General features: G+C 49.0%; 1 protein-coding gene across 2 annotated transcripts in view; it reads left to right on the top strand.

Annotated features, from left to right (window-relative positions):
• Positions 1-232: 232 nt before the first annotated feature.
• Positions 233-20,567, top strand: part of LOC140205582 (uncharacterized) — a 72,010-nt gene continuing 51,675 nt past the window's right edge. For both annotated transcript variants that reach the window (XM_072273222.1, XM_072273223.1), the window contains exons 1-7: positions 233-295; positions 1,776-1,968; positions 9,093-9,232; positions 11,492-11,680; positions 12,420-12,513; positions 17,368-17,550; positions 18,302-18,427. In XM_072273222.1, the coding sequence (XP_072129323.1) occupies positions 1,870-1,968; positions 9,093-9,232; positions 11,492-11,680; positions 12,420-12,513; positions 17,368-17,550; positions 18,302-18,427 (831 nt within the window). In that variant the 5' untranslated portion in view covers positions 233-295; positions 1,776-1,869. The remainder of the gene's footprint in view (positions 296-1,775; positions 1,969-9,092; positions 9,233-11,491; positions 11,681-12,419; positions 12,514-17,367; positions 17,551-18,301; positions 18,428-20,567) is intronic.

Genomic DNA, 20,567 nt, shown 5'->3' with positions numbered 1-20,567 from the left:
CTGTCCTGTGGGGAGGGGAGGGTTTGGGGGGGGTGTCTCTCCTGCCCTGTGGGGCAGGGGAGGGGAGGGGAGGGTTGCCCATCCCAGGGATTGTGGAGAAGAATGGTGACACAGGGTCACAGAGATCACACTGACACTCGCTCCAGCCCCCGCACCACACACCTCCATTTCCTGTCAATGGCTTCCGTTTCCGGTTGCCTGGCAACGGCGCGTTCCCCTGGTAACGGCGGGAAGCAAAACCCGCAACCCGCGGGGAGAGGCCGCAGTTCCGACACTCAGCATCGGCGGGGCACAGGTACCGGGGCCGGGCGGAGGGTGGGGTGAGGGAGAGTGGATGGAGGGGAAAGAGTCGACAGAGGGGGTTGAGGGGCAGTAGGGATGAGGAGGGTGAGGAGAAGGGACGGGGTGTTGAGAAAGGCGTAATATGAGTAAGAGGGTGGAGGTGTGATGTGGAGAGGCAACAAGAGGGGATGAGGGTGGTTGTCAATAGAAACATTGAGAGGGCATTAAGAGTGGCACGGTGAGGAGAGGTGGAGGGGCAACTGGACGGAATGGTTACGATTGGGGATGGGTAGGTGATGGGAAGAAGGGGGCGAGGATGAGGAGGGGACGGGAGGGAAGAGGGACTATGGGTGGTGGAGAAAGAGAAGGAGTAGAGGAGAAGGGGAAGGAAGATGAAGGATGGCGATGGGAGAATGAGAGGAGAGGAGGGGGAGGAGGAGATGGGGACGTGAGTGGATGAGTGGTTGCGGATGGGTTGGGGGGAAGGTAGAAGGAGGAGAGGGAAGGGGGGATGGGGACGGAGGAAGAGGAGTAGGGGTGGAGGAGGAGCGGAGGAGGATGGGGATGGGAGAAGGAGAGGAGGGGGAGGAGATGGGGAAGGGAGGACAAGATGGCAGGGGAGGAAATGGAGAGGATGGGGGAAGGGAGAAGGGGGAAGGAAGATGGAGGATGGGTTTGGGATGAAGAGCAGGATGGGAGGAGGAGGAGGGGATGGGAAGAAGGGAGATGGGGACAGGGAGGGGAGGAAGAGGATGAGGAGGAGATGGGAAGGGAGTGAATGGGGAGGATGGAGGAAGAGAAAAGGAGGGGAGAGAAGGAGGATGGGTTCGAGAGGAAGAGGAGGAGGGGAGGGGAGGAGGGGAGGGAAGGAGGATGGGTTTGAGAGGAAGAGGAGAAGGGGAGGGGAGGAGGGGAGGGAAGGAGGATGGGTTTGAGAGGAAGAGGAGGAGGGGAGGGAAGAGGGATGGGTTCAAGAGGAAGAGGAGGAGGAGGGGAGGGAAGGGGGATGGGTTCGAGAGGAAGAGGAGAAGGGGAGGGAAGAAGGGGGATGGGGACAGGAGGAGGAGAGGAAGAGGAGGAGTGGAGGAAGAGCGGAAAGGAAGATTGGGAATGGGGACGGGAGAAGGAGGGGAGGGGAGGAGCAGCGGGAGGGGATGCTGTGGGGGGAGAAGGGAAGAGGAGGGGTGGCAGGGGGAGGGGAACAGATACATCTGCAAGTGCTTGAGTCGACAGTAACACAGGGCGGCAGATGGATTACAGTGTCTGCCTTCCCTTTCATATCAGTGCTCTGACGCTGACCCCCCACTGTGAGAGGGGCAGGACTGAGGGAGTGACATTCTCTGAAACACCCCCCATTACTCTGTCTCTTGGGCTGGTGGTGAGATTCCCATCTCAAAGACCAAGACAGCTCTAGTTTCCTCTTCGAGGGCCAACAAAAGAGGATTCTCACTCCCCTGTTTATGGCTTCTTGCTGTGCTTTCTTGTACCCCCAGCGACTGTGTGTGCCATGCCCCCTGTAAGCTGATGAGTGTGGGTGATGTTCCAGAGTTCTGCATGCTCCCTGCCTCCACCCTTTATTGACTCTCCATGGCTGCCTGTGGAACAGATGGACTTCAACAGGAGGGTGAACAAATACTGCAGGGGATCATCACTCAACTCCCTTCCTCACTGGAGCCACATCCACAGGTTAGAGTGCAGGAACAAACACCCTGTCTCCCCCTTACAGGAAAGATGTGGGGGCAACAGAGGAGATTCACCAGGATGTTAGTGTGCATGAGCTATAATGTGAGGTTGGACAAACTTGTGTTATTTTCTCTGAAGTGAATTGAGGGGAGATCTGATAGGGGTTTATGACATTATGAGAGGCATAGATAGTGTAGACGGACAGCATCTTTTTCCCGGGATTGAAATGTCTAATAGCAGAGGACATGCATTCAAGGCGAGAGGGGATAATTTCATAGGAGGTGGACCATAAGAGATAGGAGCAGAATTAGGCCATTCAGCCCATCAAGTCTGCTCTGCTGTTTCATCATGGCTGATCCCAGATCTTGTTCAATCCCATACACCTGCCCTCCGATCATATCCCTTGATGCCCTGGCCATTTTGAGGCTGTACCCTCTAGTTACCACCTCCAGAGGAAACATCCTCTTCACATCCCCCTTTCTGGTCCTTTCAACATTCTATCGGTGTCAATGAGATCCCCACACATTCTTCCAACTTCCAGTGATTACAGGCCCAAAGCTGCCAGATGCTGCTCACATTTCAACCCCTTCATTCCCAGAATCATCCTTGTGAACCTTCTCTGAACTCTCTCCACTGACAACACATCCTTTCTGAGAAACTGTTATCAATACTCCAAGTGCATCCTGACTAGTGTCTTACAAAGCTTCAGCATTATCTTCTTGTTTTTATAATGATTGTGGGGACGTTTTTTACACAGAGAATGGTGGGTGCCTGGAATGTGTCGCCGGGAGGTAGTGGAGACAGCTACAATTTCAATATTTCAGAAGCATTTTGGACATGGACACATGTAAAAGCAGGGAATGTGCAGGCAGAGCACATTTCAACTGCAGACACAGAAGTGGTCTGGGCACTTGAAGGAAGACTGCAATCTCACACATGAGAATGCATACGTTCCAGACAATTAATGTTTCTTTATGATTGTATTAACTCCCTTCCTTTTGTTTCGGTCTTGTCAAGTCTTGATCAAAGCACAGTGATGCCAACACTCATTGCTTCCCTTAGTCCACGTTCTGGGAAAGATTTGTGTTTTAGACAGACACTGTTTAAGGAGCGTATTAATTTAGTTCTAGTTCACTGCTTTCAAAGTTCAGTGACAGTGTTAGTTTTTAGTTAGTTTGGGAGTTTGCAGTTGTTGGCCCTGTTGGCCTAGTGTTTATTATTTTCATTTATTCTGTACAGTTCTTATTAAACCTCTGAATTGTTCTTTCAGTGCCAGTATCTCTCCCTCTGTACATGGGCATCACTGAACCCCTGTCAAGGAAGGTGAATCGTTCAGTCTGTATCTGTATTTCTCCCTCTGTACATGGGCATCACTGAACCCCTATCAGGGGGATTAGTTTGGATTGGGATCATGGTTTGCACAGAATAATGGGCTGAAGGGACTTTCCTTGTGTTGCACTTTTCTATGCCCTAATCTCTTGGTCTCCCAACCTACCTTATCGAGTCCCTTTGCACTTTATTGTCTGCCTGCCCTGAACTTTGTAGTTGTAACATTCCATTAATGTTTTTTTACATTTCCTACGACCTCTTTGCACAAATGTAAGGAACAATCTGGAGAGCACATGTATCAAAAACTTTTTACTGTAACTTGGTCCACGTGATAAGAAGAAACTAAATCTATGACCAACCTTCTGATAATTCACAGCAGATGTCATCTCGCTAGTTCTTCACTCAACCCTGGAACATCTGGACATCAGGATGCTCTTTATCAATGACAGCTCAGCATTCAATACATCATCCCCTCAAAACTAATCAACAAACTTCAAGACCTTGGCCTCAATACACCTTTGTGCAATTGGATCTTCAATTTTCTCACTTGCAGACCCAGTCTGTTCAGATTGGCAGCATCTCCTCCACAATCTTCATCAGCACAGATGTCCACAACGCTGTGTGCTTAGTCCCCTACTCTACTCGCTTTACACTTATGACTGTGTGGCTAAGCACATCTCTAAAGCCATATTCAAGTTTGCTCTTGACACCACTGTCATAGGCTGAATCAAAGGTGGTGACAAATCAGCATATAGGAGGGAGATTGAAAATCTGGCTGAGTGGTGCCATAACGACAACCTCTTCCTCAATGTAAGCAAATCCAAGGAAATAATTATTTACTTCAGGAGAAAATCAGAGGTCCATGAGCCAGTCCTCATCAAAGGATCAGAGGTGGAGAGGGTCAGCAACTTTAAATTCCTCAGTGTTATTATTTTGTAAGACCTGTTGTAGGCCCCGCACTTAATGGCAATTACTGAGAAAGCACAGCAGTGCTTCCACTTCCTTTGGAGCTTGTGACGATATGGTATGTCATATAAAACTTTGACAAATATCTATAGATGTATGGTGGAGAGTATATTAACTATATAACCATACAACAGTCACAGCACGGAAACAGGCCATCTCGGCCCTTCTAGTCAATGCTGAATACTTAATCTCACCTAGTCCCACCGACCTGCACTCAGCCCATAACCCTCCATTCCTTTCCTGTCCACATACCCATCCAATTTTACTTTAAGTGACAATATCAAACCTGCCTCAACCACTTCTGATGGAAGCTCGTTCCACACAGCTACCACTCTCTGAGTAAAGAAGTTCCCCCTCATGCTACCCCTAAACTTTTGCCCCCTAACTTTCAACTCATGTCCTCTTGTTTGAATCTTCCGCACTCTCAATGGAAAAAGCCTATCTACGTCAACTCTATCTATCCCCCTCATAATTTTAAATACCTCTATCAAGTCCCCCCTCAAGCTTCTACGTTCAAAAGAATAAAGACCCAACTTGTTCAATCTTTCTCTGTAACTTCGGTGGTGAAACCCAGGTAACATTCTAGTAAACCTTCTCTGTACTCTCTCTATTTTGTTGACATTTTTCCTATAATTCAGTGACCAAAACTGTACACAATACTCCAAATTTGACCTTACCAATGCCTTGTACAATTTTAACATTACATCCCAACTCCTATACTCAATGCTCTGATTTATAAAGGCCAGCATACCAGAAGCTTTCTTCACCACCCTATCCACATGAGATTCCACCTTCAGGGAACTATGCACCATTATTCCTAGATCCCTCTGTTCTATTGCATTCTTCAATGCCCTACCATTTACCATGTATGTCCTATTTTGATTAGTCCTACCAAAATGTAGCACCTCACATTTATCAGCATTAGACTCCATCTGCCATCTTTCAGCCCACTCTTCTAACTAGCCTAAATCTCTCTGCAAGCTTTGAAAACCTACTTCATTATCCACAATGCCACCTATCTTAGTATCATCTGCATACTTACTAATCCAATTTACCACCCCATCATCCAGATCATTAATGTATATGACAAACATCATTGGACTCAGTACAGATCCCTGAGGCAAACCACTAGTCACCGGCCTCCAATCTGACAAACAGTTATCCACCACTACTCTCTGGCATCTCCCATCCAGCCACTGCTGAATCCATTTTACTACTTCAATATTAATACCTAACGATTGAACCTTCCTAACTAACCTTCTGTGTAGAAGCTTGTCAAAGGCTTTACTGAAGTCCATATAGACAACATCCACCGCTTTACCCTCGTCAACTTTCCTAGTAACCTCTTCAAAAAATTCAATAAGATTTGTCAAACATGACCTTCCCCACACAAATCCATGTTGACTGTTCCTAATCAGACCCTGTCTATCCAGATGATTGTATATACCATCTCTAAGAATACTTTCCATCAATTTACCCACCACTGATGTCAAACTCACAGGCTGATAATTGCTAGGTTTTCTTTCCTTCTTGACTAGATTTTCAACAGCTTTTGTACACCACAGTTCCTGTACCCTACCATCCTTTCCCTGTCTCATTGGAAAGTACCTATGGAGAACGTCACGCAAATATCCCCTGAACATTTGCCACATTTCTGCCGTACATTTCCCTGAGAACATCTGTTCCCAATTTATGCTTCCAAGTTCCTGCCTGATAGCTTCATATTTTCCCCTTACTCCAATAAAATACTTTCCTATCTTGTCTATTCCTATTCCTCTCCAATGATCTGGTAAAGGAGAGAGAACTATGATCACTATCTTCAAAATGTTCTCTCGCTGAGAGACCTGACACCTGACCAGGTTCATTTCCCAATACCAGATCAAGTACAGCCTCTCCTCTTGTAGGGTTATCTACATATTGTGTCAGGAAACCTTCCTGAACACACCTAACAAACTCTACTCCATCTAAACCCCTTGCTATAGGAAGATACCAATCAATATTAGGGAAATTAAAATCTCCCACCACGACAACCCAGTTATTATTACACCTTTCCAGAATCTGCCTCCCTATCTGCTCCTCGATGTCCCTGTTACTACTGGGTGGTCTATAAAAAACACCCAGTAGAGTTATTGACCCCTTCCTGTTCCTAACTTCCACCCACAGAGAGTCAGTGAACAATCCCTCCATGACTTCCTCCTTTTCTGCAGCCATGTCTCTATCTCTAATCAACAGTGCCACACCCCCACCTCTTTTGACTCCCTCCCTGTCCTTTCTGAAACATCTAAAGCCTGGCACGCTCAGCAGCCATTCCTGCCCCGAGCCATCCAAGTCTCTGTAATGGTCACAACATCATAGCTCCAAGTACTGATCCACGCTCTAAACTCATCCGCTTTGTTCATGATACTCCTTGCATTAAAATAGACACATCTCAAACCATCAGTCTGAGTGCATCCCTTCTCTCTCATCTGCCTATCCTCCCTCTCACACTGTCTCCAAGCTTTCTCTATTTGTGAGCCAACTGCCCCTTCCTCCGTCTCTTCAGTTCCGTTCCCACCCCCCAGCAATTCTAGTTTAAACTCTCCCCAATAGCCTTAGCAAACCTCCCCGCCAGGATATTGGTCTCCCTCAGATTCAAGTGCAACCCATCCTTTTTGTACAGGTCATGCCTGCCCCAGAAGAGGTCCCAATGATCCAGAAATCTGAATCCCTGCCCCCTGCTCCAATCCCTCAGCCACTCATTTATCCTCCACCTCACTCTATTCCTATACTCTCTGTTGCATGTCACAGGCAGTAGTCCCGAGATTACTACCTTTGAGGTCCTGCTTCTCAACTTCCTTCCTAACTCCCTGTAGTCTGCTTTCAGGACCTCCTCCCTTTTCCTACTTATGTCGTTGGTACCAATATGTACCACGACCTCTGGATGTTCACCTTCCTACTTCAGGATATCATGGACGCGATCAGAAACATCCCGTACCCTGGCACCTGCGAGGCAAACTACCATCTGTGATATAGGCCTTTTGGCTCAACCGGTCCTTGCCAATCACGGTGTCCACCCAGCTAACCCCAATTTCCTGTGTTCAGCCCATAGCCCTCTAATCCCCACCCTCCCTGTACTTTCTCCAGTGATGCTTTTGTAGTTGCTTCAACCACTCCACAAGCTCATTGCTTACCCACCACCCTCTGTGTGAAAAAGTTGGCCTTCAGGTTCCCTTTAAATCTTTCCTTTCTCACCTTATGCCTACGCCTCCTAGTTTTGGACTCCCCTGCCCTGGAGGAAAGACCTTCATAATTGTAAACATTTCTGTAAGACTCTACCTCATTCAGCAATATTCCAAGGAATAAAGGACAACTTCTCCTATATCTCAAGCCCTCGAGCACTGGCAACATCCTTGTAAATCCTCCCTACACTCTTTCCAGTTTAACTAAATCAGGATGACCAAAACTGGACACAATACTCCCAAGTGTGGCCTCACCAAAGTCAAACACCTGAAAGCACACAACTCACACAACCTCTCATGGTCCCAGAACACATTCCACACAATCAGGAAAGTTCACTAATGCCTCTACTTTCTGAGAAGTTTGAAGGGACTGGACTTTGCACATCTATATTCACATCTTTCTAAAGATGCACAGTAGAGAGCATCCCTACAATCTGCATCACTGATTGGTACAGAAACTGCACTGTGGTGGACAGGAAGGCTCCTTAACGGGAAGTCAATCACAGGTACTAGCCTACCCGGCATGAAAGACAAGTATACAGAAAGATGCCAGAAGAGGGCCAGTAATGTCATGAAGGATCCCACCCACCCTGCTCATGGACTGTTTGTCCCACTCCCATCAGGGAGGAGGCTACGTAGCATCCACATCAGGACCACTGGATGCAATAAAAGTAACTTTCCCCAAGCAGTAAGACTGATCAACACCACCAATCACTAACCCACCCCTCCACACCCCCAACCACCACTACTTTATCATTTCCTGTCAGTCACCTATGTACAGACACTCCTGGGCCTAGCATCACTCTATGGACAGACAATCAATTTATGTATATAAGCTATCTTATGTCTTTATATTCATCTTTTATTTTTATTATTATGTTCTTCACCTTATTGTGTGTTTCTTGTGCTGCATCGGATCTGGAGTCACAATTATTTCATTCTCCTTTACACTTGTGTACTGGAAATGACAGTAAACATTCTTGCATGTTGAATACAGTTGCAACAGAATGTCCCAACTCCTGTGCTCAGTGTCCTGACTGGTGATGGTCAGATGATATCACTGCCTTTCAGGAAGTGTGAGAAGTTCCAGAGAGGGAGCCAGAGTCATTCACAGGTACGGCTACTTAGGATGAGGGATTTAAAAGAGAGGAGTAGCTTTATTTGTCACGTACAAATATATCAAAAAATTGACACATACAGTGAAATGCATTGTTTGTGTTAATGACCAACATAGTCCAAAGATGTGCTGGGGGCAGCCCACAGGTGTTACCATGTTTCTGGTGCCAATGTAGCATGCCCATAACTTACTAACCCTAACCTGTAAGCCTTTGGAATATGGGAGGAAGCTGGAAACCCTTGTAGTCATGGAGAGAAAGTACAAACTCCTTACATATGGTGGCAGTAATTGAACCCTGTTTGTTAGCACTGTAGAGTGTTACACTAACCACTATGCTACTGTGGACTGGTTCCTCCTTCAGGAGCAGGTGGTTTCAGAGTCTGGATCTGGGGGAGAAATGGAGCTCAGGTTGTGTCCCCAGGAGGGGGTGGAGTGGAGAGATATCTGTAATCGGGAACACTGTCATCTTCCCACCATCCTCTTTCTCTGACTCACAGTGTCACAGGTCCAGCCCACAGCCGGTACAGAGGGAGAGCAGAGGGGAGACACCAGGCGGTGTTAACCAACACCTCCATTCCATCTTGGACACATCGGCCAGTGACCTAACTAATCTACTGGCCTTGTTCTGCCAGGAAAGGTAAGGTTATTATTATTTTTATTTCTTGTTTTTTTTATTTGCAGTTTGTTGTCTTTTGCACATTGGTTGTTTGTCCGTCCTGTTGTGTGCCATCTATCATTGATTCTATTGTGTTTCTTTGTATTTACTGTGATGTGCACAAGAAAATGAATCTCCGGGTTGTATATGGTGAGAAATAGTATGTACTTTGATAAGAAATTTGCTTTGAACTTCAGTCCTACACTGCATCAAACTGGCCCAGTCTCAGCCCCACACAGCTGATTGATATTGAGGTAGGAGGAAGTGAGGAGATTGAGGGGTGTGTTCTCAGACACCATTCACACTACATAGAGTAATTATTTCTCCTGGAGGGACGTGGAGGACGCGGGCTCACAATGTGACGTACGGTCAGCCCAGGCTGAGGTTTCCTGTCTCCCCCTGGGCAGAGTACACCTGTATGACGGGGGACATCTGTCACTGTGTATGGGGCTCCCTCCGGGAGAGTTGCTGCTGTCTTGTGCCACAATGGCACAAGGAAACAGGAACAGGAGGAAGCCATTCAATCCCTTGTCAGTCCGACCATTCAATGTGATCATGGCTGAACTACACTGGCCAAGTTATTCTGTTCCCCATCACCCTCACCGTCAATCCATCACATTTTTACCTCCCTCCAACGTCCTGGCCTTGCCACTACCAGGACCAGAGAATTCCAGAGATACACTTCCCTCGGTAAGGCTTGGGGCAGAATTAGACCATTCGACCCATCGGGTCTGCTCCAGCTATGGCTGATTTATTATCCCTCTCAACCCCATTCTACTGCCTTCCCTCTGTAGCCTTTGTTACGTACCCCGTAACTGGGTTGCCAAACCAGCAGAAATGGATCACTCAGTTGGAGTCTGGATTACTAGAACTAAGACAGTTTTATTAAAGAAACAAGCAACACAGTAATCGAAAGGATAATAAATGCAACAGTTCAGCAATGATAAACACACATGTGCCCAGAATTAAGATAACAGCATCAATCAAGCTCTATCGTTGTCTAGGGGTAAATGACCAATTTCAAAGTGACACAAAGTTCAGTCCAATTTTGTTCAGTTCGCAGTAATCGTTGCCATGGCAATGGACAACGTCAGGGGAGGGAGAGAGAACGAGAACGACTGATCATTCAGAACGGCTTCCACTCACAGACCGGCGATATTGCTACAAGCAGCTTTCGGGCGGGTCCTTAATGATGTCACCTGAGGTCACCGACTGTGACCCCTCCTCCAGATGCGGTCGATCCTCTGCAGTGAACCCGGCACCCAAGCGAGGGTGGACACACACCGGATTCCTGCTGATCGTACCTTTCCACCCTGTGCGTTTAAGGCTGATCCCCCGATCAACCGTCCAAGAGCTTCCCACCAACTCGTGAGAGGCGCACCGCTTCCAGGGTCTCGTTACCTAGAGTGTCGTGTGTGTCCTGCCTTAGCGAACCTGTCCCTTTTTATCCCCCTGCTGGGGTATCGCCTGTCCATCACTTTAAACAGTTCAGGGTTCAAAGGGGGAGCCGCTCCAGACAGCCCTCTCTCCCGTCCCTTCATTACACATCTCCAGATGCTGCTTCATTGTTCCTTATCTCTCCTTCCCCTGAGGACAGGTGGCAGACCAACTGCTGATGCCACTGATGCTAGCCCAGGCCAGCAAACATCTTAATTTATGTGTATTCTCGTCACACCTTTGACAGCCTGACTAATCGAGAAACTGTCATCCTCCGCTTTAAATACACTCAGTGACCTGCCATTCACAGACTTCTGTGGCAATGATTTCCACAGTTTCACCACCCTCTGATTAAATTCCTCCTCATCTCATTTCTAAATTCTGTATTGAGGCTGTATCCTCAGGTCCTGGGCTCCCTCATGATTGGAAATATCCTCTCCACATCCACTCTATCTAGGCCTTTCAATACTCAATAGGTTTCAATAAGATTCCTCCCTCATTCTCCTAAACTCCAGTGGGTACAGGCCCAGGGCCATCAAACACTTCTCACGTTGAAATGTTTAATTCCCGGAATGATTCTCATGAACCTTCTCTGGACCCTCTCCAAAGCAGCACATCTTTTCTTAGAAAAGGGTCCAAAACTCGTCGCAATACTCCCAAGTCTGACAGAAGGAATTTCTACACACCACAGGTTACGTTACCCCTGACTAATCAAGAACCTATTAACCTCTGCTTTAGATGTACTTATTTTTAGCCGCTTGTCGGTTTTTGCTACTGTCTGCCCTAACACTCTGTTGTTAACAGGATGCCCTTGCTCATCGGAGCACTGGAGTGGAAGAGGCAGCAGGTGAGGTGGAAACGGGAGCTGCTGAAGGAGAGGGAGTTGTGGGTCCTGTCTGCCCGATACCCGGTGAAGCAGCCTTTGGCCCAGATGGAATGGCTGTGGTCGGAGGTGCAAGCGGTGAAGACCAGACTTGTGGAGCTGCAGATGATGTAAGAGCCAACTGAGCGAAATGAGGGTTGGGGCATGAGGGTAACGCTTAACGCTACATCCCCTGGTTCCCGGTGGGGCATGGGGGGAGGTGGGCATCATAGGGTGCTTAATGCCACATCCCCTGGTTCCCGGTGGGGCATGGGGGGAGGTGGGCATCGTAGGGTGCTTAACTCCACATCCCCTGGTTCCCGGTGGGGCATGGGGGGAGGTGGGCATCGTAGGGTGCTTAACGCCACATCCCCTGGTTCCCGGTGGGGCATGGGGGGAGGTGGGCATCGTAGGGTGCTTAACTCCACATCCCCTGGTTCCCGGTGGGGCATGGGGGGAGGTGGGCATCGTAGGGTGCTTAACGCCACATCCCGTGGTTCCCGGTGGGGCATGGGGGGAGGTGGGCATCGTAGGGTGCTTAACGCCACATCCCATGGTTCCCGGTGGGGCATGGGGGGAGGTGGGCATCGTAGGGTGCTTAACTCCACATCCCGTGGTTCCCGGTGGGGCATGGGGGGAGGTGGGCATTGTGGGGAAAGGGATTAGGAGAGGTGGCTGATGCAGTAAGTCTGGGATGGGCATGAGAACATGGTGTGGGTCAGACCAAACTGTGACACACCACTTTCCTATAGTGTGACCCTCCCACAGTGTGATCTTCTCTGAGTACCACCTCTCCCACAGCTGAGACAGTGCTTAATTGTGATGAGGAGGAGAAGCTTACTAACTTTCTGGAACATTCTCTTGGATCAGGTATGAGGAAGAGGCAGTCCTGAATGCCCGACTCCATGAAGTTGTCCAACGGCTGACCCAGCAAATGGAGAGAGAGGGAGCGCGGTACACCCAGGTATTGGCTTCCTCCCCCACCCACCTTCCCCCTCACCTGGTCTCACCTGTCACCTGCCAGCTTGTTCTCCTTCCCTCCACCACCCACCCACCTTGCCCCTCACCTGGTCTCACCTGTCACCTGCCAGCTTGTACTCCTTCCCCTCCCCCCCCACATTCCCCCTCACCTGGTCTCACCTGCTCATACTCCTTCCCTCCACCACCCACCTTCCCCCTCACCTGGTCTCACCTGTCACCTGCCAGCTTGTTCTCCTTCCCTCCACCACCCACCCACCTTCCCCCTCACCTGGTCTCACCTGTCACCTGCCAGCTTGTATTCCTTCCCCTCCCCCCCACCTTCCCCCTCACCTGGTCTCACCTGCTCGTACTTCCCTCCACCACCCACCTTCCCCCTCACCTGGTCTCACCTGTCATCTGCCAGCTTGTACCCTGTCCCCCTCACCTGGTCTCACCTGTCACCTGTCAGCTGCCAGCTTGTACTCCTTCCCTCCACCCCACCTTCTTATTCTGGCTCCTTCCCTCTTCCTTTCCAATTCTGATGAAAAATCTCAGCCTGAACCATCAACTGTTCATTCCCCTCATCCTGCCCAGAGCTCGCTCCAACTTCCACATCCTTCGCTCAAATACTCCATAAAGTCCATTCTTTTTGTGGGACACTAGTATCACTGCCCTTCCCTCTCCCTCCACAGGATCCCTGCCCTCAGACTCCCCCCTGTTGTCACAGTGTGTAGCTGGTTGGTCTGGCTGAGGTTCTGTTTGGTGTTGACCCCAGGCTGCTGTTGGTAGGGGAACTCAGGATGATGATTTCAGCAATAGGTATGGTGTCGTAAGGTCTACAGCACAGAAACAGGACATACGGACCACTCAAACTGAACTGGCCGTTCACACTAATCCCAATGTTTAGTCTCCGCGCATTCCCATGAACTTCTCCCCAAATTCCAGCCATCACCCACACACTAGGGACAACTTTCAGCAGCCAATTCACCTGCATGTTGGTAAATTGATCTATAATAGTTACATGTACCAAGTTACAGTGAAAAGCTTGTTTTGCCTACTGTTCATACTGTTCAGATCATTACACAGTGTATTGAGATAGAACAATAACAGACTACTGAGTATAATTTATTCTGGGGGGGATGTGGGAAGAAGGTGGAACACTCGGGGAAACAATGCAGTCACAGGGAGAACTTGCAAGCCCCAAGCAGACAGAACAAAGCTCTACGCTTCTTTTTTGGATTCCAGACCTAATCAGTTCCGCTCTACCACCACTCTGCTCCGTCTAGCAGAATTAGTCCTTACTCTTAATAATTTCTCCTTTGGCTCCTCCCACTTCCTCCAAACTAAAGGTGTAGCTATGGGCACCCGTATGGGTCCCAGCTATGCCTGCCTTTTTGTTGGGTTTGTGGAACAATCTATGTTCCGTGCCTATTCTGGTATCTGTCCCCCACTTTTCCTTCGCTACATCGACGACTGCATTGGCGCTGCTTCCTGCACGCATGCAGAACTCGTTGACTTTATTAACTTTGCCTCCAACTTTCACCCTGCCCTCAAATTTACCTGGTCCATTTCCAACACCTCCCTCCCCTTTCTAGATCTTTCTGTCTCTGTCTCTGGAGACAGCTTATCCACTGATGTCTACTATAAGCCTACTGACTCTCACAGCTATCTGGACTATTCCTCTTCTCACCCTGTCTCTTGCAAAAACGCCATCCCCTTCTCGCAATTCCTCCGTCTCTGCCGCATCTGCTCTCAGGATGAGGCTTTTCATTCTAGGACGAGGGAGATGTCTTCCTTTTTTAAAGAAAGGGGCTTCCCTTCCTCCACTATCAACTCTGTTCTTAAACGCATCTCCCCCATTTCACGTACATCTGCTCTCACTCCATCCTCCCGCCACCCCACTAGGAATAGGGTTCCCCTGGTCCTCACCTACCACCCCACCAGCCTCCGGGTCCAACATATTATTCTCCGTAACTTCCGCCACCTCCAACGGGATCCCACTACTAAGCACATCTTTCCCTCCCCCCCTCCCCTGCATTCCGCAGGGATTGCTCCCTACACAACTCCCTTGTCCATTCGTCCCCCCCATCCCTCCCCACTGATCTCCCTCCTGGCACTTATCCGTGTAAGCGGAACAAGTGCTACACATGCCCTTACACTTCCTCCCTTACCACCATTCAGGGCCCCAAACAGTCCTTCCAGGTGAGGCAACACTTCACTTGTGAGTCGACTGGGGTGATATACTGCGTCCGGTGCTCCCGATGTGGCCTTTTATATATTGGCGAGACCTGACGCAGACTGGGAGACCGCTTTGCTGAACATCTACGCTCTGTCCGCCAGAGAAAGCAGGATCTCCCAGTGGCCACACATTTTAATCCCACATCCCATTCCCATTCTGACATGTCTATCCACGGCCTCCTCTACTGTAAAGATGAAGCCACACTCAGGTTGGAGGAACAACACCTTATATTCTGTCTGGGTAGCCTCCAACCTGATGGCATGAACATCGACTTCTCTAACTTCCGCTAAGGCCCCACCTCCCCCTCGTATCCCATCTGTTACTCATTTTTATGCACACATTCTTTCTCTCACTCTCCTTTTTCTCCCTCTGTCCCTCTGAATATACCTCTTGCCCATCCTCTGGGTCCCCCCCCCCTTGTCTTTCTTCCCGGACCTCCTGTCCCATGATCCTCTCGTATCCCTTTTGCCAATCACCTGTCCAGCTCTTGGCTCCATCCCTCCCCCTCCTGTCTTCTCCTATCATTTTGGATCTCCCCCTCCCCTTCCAACTTTCAAATTCCTTACTCACTCTTCCTTCAGTTAGTCCTGACGAAGGGTCTCGGCCTGAAACGTCGACTGCACCTCTTCCTACAGATGCTGCCTGGCCTGCTGCGTTCACCAGCAACTTTGATGTGTGTTGCTTGAATTTCCAGCATCTGCAGAATTCCTGTTGTTTACAGACTACTGAGTATAATTTATTCTTGGGGGGATGTGGGAGGAAGGTGGAACACCCGGGGGAACAATGCAGTCACATGGAGAACCTGCGAGCTCCAAGCAGACAGAACAATAACAGACTGCTGAGTATAATTTATTCTGGGGGGGATGTGGGAGGAAGGTGGAACACCCGGGGGAACAATGCAGTCACAGGGAGAACCTGCGATCTCTAAGCAGTCCGCACCAGAGGTCGGGGTTGAAGCCGGCACTCTGGAACTGTGAGACCACGTGACACAGGAGCAGAGTTCGTACATCAGCCCATCAAGTCTGCTGCACCATTCTGTAATCCCTCTCAACGCCATTCTTCTGCCTTCTCCCCTAACCTCTGACAGGGCATCAAAGAACCTTTCACTGTGAAAACAGGGGGGAGTCAGGGGGCAGGGATCCTGTGAGAAGTGAGGGGGGGCAGTGACGCACCTCCCAAAAATAATAGATTTTAAAGAATATTTGAGTGAAGGGCAGTGAGAACCTGACTAATGAAGAACCTATAAACCTCCGCTTCAAATATCCCCAATGACTTGGCCTCCACAGCCGTCTGCAGCAATGGATTCCACACTGAGGCAGTAGCTCTACCTGCTGTACCACTCTGCCACCCTGAACCACCATGAGGTTGGGCTCAGCGCTGGAGAGAGATTTGTCTGGCAGTCTTGTGGGAATGTTAGAGGTGTAATTGGTCAAACTGTGTGCAGCATGGGGCTGTAAATGGAGAGGAGGGACATTTAAGAGACTCATAGATGGTCAGATAGATGGGCTACGTAGGAGGGATTGAAGACTCAGCATTATACGGTGGGGTGAAGGGCCTGTACTGTTCTGTGTTGTCAGCCATTTTGTGGAGTTGCTGAGAAAAGGGGAGATGGAGGAATACCAAACTGTGTACTGAGAAGGTGGGACTAACCCGAGGGAGATGGTGCTGAGAGAAGCGGAGAGGGTAGGAGGCTCTGTACTCTGCTGGACACTTGTCATAGAACACTACCGCACAGATCAGGCTATTCAACCCATCTAATCTGTGCTGAACTATTAATCTGTTTAGTCCCATTGATTTACACCATGTACTTATCCAAACTTCTCTTAAATATTACCTTCTGGAAAAAAAATTCTCTTCCCCCTCCCCTCTTCTTCTATTCCCCACTTTGGCCTCTTGCCCCTTCTCCTGACCTGCTTGTCACCTGCCCCGGTGCCCCTCCTTCTTCCCTTTTCTCCGACGGTTCACTCTCTTCTCCCATCAGATTCCTTCCTCTTCAGCCTTTTACTTTTCCCACCCGCCTGGCTTCCAGCTTGTTCTCCTTCCCCTTCCCCATCTTCTTATTCCAGCGTCTTCCCCCTTCCTCTCCAGTCCTGAAGAAGGGCCTGGGCCTGCAATGTTTGTTCATTAACACCAGGTCTACAGCTGCTGGAAGTCCTCACAAAACGTTGGACGAACTCAGCAGGTCAGGCAAGAACTGTCGACATTTCGGGCCGAGACCCTTCATCACGTCTTGAAGTGACAATAGATGCTGCTTGACTTGCTGAGTTCTTCCAGCACTTTGTGTATGTTGATATAGAGAGGATGTTTCTATCGTGGGTGAGTGCCAAAGGGTGGTGAATCTGTGGAATTAATTACTGCAGATGGCTGTGGAGGCCACGTCATTGAGTATATTTAAAGCAGAAGCTGATGGGTTCTTGATTAGCTAGAGTGTCAAAGGTTACCAGGAGAATGAGGTTGAGAGGGATAATAAATCAGCCATGATGGAATGGTGGAGCAGACTCGATGGGCTGAATGGCCTAATGTCTTATGGTCGTGGTGTAAATAGAAGTGGAAAGGAGGTTTCTGGGCCAGCCTGTTCCCGGTGAATGCTTACCAGCTCCTGCCCTTCTATTCCCACAGGACTTGCTCTCCATGGGCGAGCAGATTGAGAGATCGAAGCTCGGAGTGCGGATGCTGGAGGGACACATGGGAACCGACGACATGGAGGCAGCTTTGAAAATTATTCATGAGGGCTGGAGATCGATGGTGGAATTTGAAAAGAAGGCTTTTCAGGAGAACATTGCACAGACGTACGATCAAAGTGTACGGAGAAATGTTTCTCATTCTGCACTGCTGGTCATTTTAAATGATTTGTACACTAAAACTGGGCACTCCTTCTACCGCTCTCACTGTGTAGCTCCACAGAACTATGCAACAACTTCTCAAAAATCACCCGAGATGAAACTTTCTTTGGTGTTTGTAATGAGATCTCTTACTTGTGAAAAGATATTGCTGTTTCTAGGGATATAAAGAGTGGATGGAGAGATATGTCTTTCCACTGTGCTCTTCAAATTAAATCCTAATTTACCCACACAGGAAAGGACATAAACATCTCTAAATCATAAGTTGGAACAATTTGATTCATACTGGAAAAAACGGTTTAACTACATAACACCTCATAGGCCTGATTTTATTTTCACAAGTCAATGAATATGTTGTAAAAAAAGATCACTCCCTACTCTGTACATAGTTTTCATCTTTCGATTGTTCTTTCTTTCCTCTCCATTCTATAAGTGTATACCTCAGATAAATATTATGTGGAGATTTGTGACAAATATGATTAAATGATATATATGTACAGTATCTGAAATACATCTTGTGGAAATGTTTGTTTGATGATGAAGTTCAATAAAAAATAAATTACAAAAAAAAGGAAAGGACATAAAAACAGCTTACATACAGGAGGTGATGTTTATAGAAAGCGAACTGTGCCTCCCTCAGCCCTGCACATTGCTGCTCACAATGAGATCTGGTCCTTGTCTGTAGGTTTAACGATATCTTCTCTGTCCATCAGCTGGTGACACTGAATGCCCTGCGGATAAGCAATCAGCTGCTTTTGAACGAGGCGCTCTCCGAGCGGCAGCAACTCCGCCAGCGCTCTGCAGTGCTCAGTGACCACGCCAGCGCTCTGCGGTGCAAGGTGGGTACGGAGGCAACTGAACAACTACCTACACTGCACAGGACAGGTGGTGTGAAGGGCAGGTGGGGTGAAGGGCAGCGGTGGGGTGAAGGGCAGGTGGGGTGAAGGGCAGGTGGGGTGAAGGGCAGGTGGGGTGAAGGGCAGCGGTGGTGTGAAGGGCAGGTGGGGTGAAGGGCAGGTGGGGTGAAGGGCAGCGGTGGGGTGAAGGGCAGATGGTGTGAAGGGCAGGTGGCGTGAAGGGCAGGTGGCGTGAAGGGCAGGTGGCGTGAAGGGCAGTGGTGGTGTGAAGGGCAGGTGGCGTGAAGGGCAGGTGGCGTGAAGGGCAGCGGTGGGGTGAAGGGCAACGGTGGGGTGAAGGGCAGCGGTGGGGTTAAGGGCAGGTGGCGTGAAGGGCAGCGGCGTGAAGGGCAGGTGGCGTGAAGGGCAGGTGGGGTGAAGGGCAGGTGGCGTGAAGGGCAGCGGTGGGGTGAAGGGCAACGGTGGGGTGAAGGGCAGCGGTGGGGTTAAGGGCAGGTGGTGTGAAGGGCAGGTGGTGTGAAGGGCAGCGGTGGGGTGAAGGGCAGCGGTGGGGTGAAGGGCAGGTGGCGTGAAGGGCAGCGGTGGGGTGAAGGGCAGCGGTGTGAAGGGCAGCGGTGGCGTGAAGGGCAGCGGTGGCAGACTCACTGAATGGGGTTGGCATCAGTTTCATTGAGGTGCAGTTCCTTACAGACTGTGTTAAGGAACTGGAGCTGCACCTCGATGACCTTCGGCCTGTTTGTGAAAGTGAAGAGATGATAGACAGGAGCTACAGGGAGGTAATCACCCCAAGACTACAGGAGACAGACAAATGAGTGACTGTCAGGGAAAAAAAGGAGATTGGCAGGTAGTGGCTGACCCCCTCAACAGTAAGTACTCCATTTTGAGAACTGTTTGGGGAGACAGCTTTCCTGGGGGAAGCAACAGAGGCCATTCTTCTGGCACTGAGTCTGGCCCTGTGCCTCAGGAGGGTAGGAAACTGAAGAGGATGATGGCAGCAGTTATTGAGTACTCTATGGTCAGGGGGACAGATAGGTGATTCTATGGAAGCAAAAAGGAAACATGGATGGTAGTTTGCCTCCCAGGTGTCAGGGTCTGTGATATTTCTGGACAGGTCCACAATATCCTGATACGGGAGGGTGAGCAGTCAGAGGTTGTACCAACGTCATAGATAGAAAAAGGGAGGAGGTCCTGAGAAAAGGATACAGGGAGTTAGGAAGGGAGCTGAGAAGCAGGATCTCAAGGGTAGTAATCTCGGGATTGCTGCCTGTACCACGTGACAGTGAGGGTAGGAATGGAACGAGGTGGCAGATAAATGGGTGGCTGAGGAATTGGAGCAGGGGGCAGGGATTCAGATTTCTGGACAATTGAGACCTCTTTTGGGGCAGGTGTGACCAGTACAAAAGGGACAGGTTACATGCAGGTTTACTAGAGCTGTTGAGAATACTTTAAATGTCAGGGGGATGGGAACCAGGATGATACAGCTGAGGATGAGCCAGCAGGTTTACAGGTAGATGATGGGTGTAACATGAATGTAAGGAAGGACAGGCTAATGACTGAGTTCAAATGCAGACAGAGCAAAGAGTTAAGTTGTACCACAGAGGCAAAATTCAAAAGGGCGAAGAACGCAGGACTGAAGATGCTGTATTTAAATGCGTGTAGCATTCGGAATAAGGTGGACGAACTTGTGGTGCAATTAGAGATGGGTTGGTATGACGTTGTGGGCATCACTGAGTTGTGCCTGAAAGAAGGCCATAATTGGGAGTTTAACATTAAAGGTCTTACTTTATATTAAAAGGACAGGCAGGAAGGCATAGGCAGTGGTGTGGCTCTGTTGGTAAAAGATGGATTACATCTTTAGAAAGAGGTGACACAGGGTCAGAGAATGTTGAGTCTTTGTAGGTGGAGTTAAAAACTGCAAGAGTGACAAAACCATTATATGAAACACGATGTGGGGTTGAGATTACAAAAGGGAGCTGGAAAAGGAACATAATAAGGGTAATGTCACAATTGTAATGGAGGACTTCATTGTGCAAGGGGATTGGGAAAATCAGGTTGGTGTCAGATCGCAGGAGAGGGAATTTCTTGAATGCCAATGAAATGGCTTTTTAGAGAAGCTTATGCT

Source organism: Mobula birostris, chromosome 11 (genome assembly GCF_030028105.1).
Source record: "Mobula birostris isolate sMobBir1 chromosome 11, sMobBir1.hap1, whole genome shotgun sequence".
Classification (NCBI taxonomy): domain Eukaryota; kingdom Metazoa; phylum Chordata; class Chondrichthyes; order Myliobatiformes; family Myliobatidae; genus Mobula; species Mobula birostris.
Note: the sequence above shows the minus strand (reverse complement) of the source record. Positions and strands in the feature narration are given on the sequence as shown.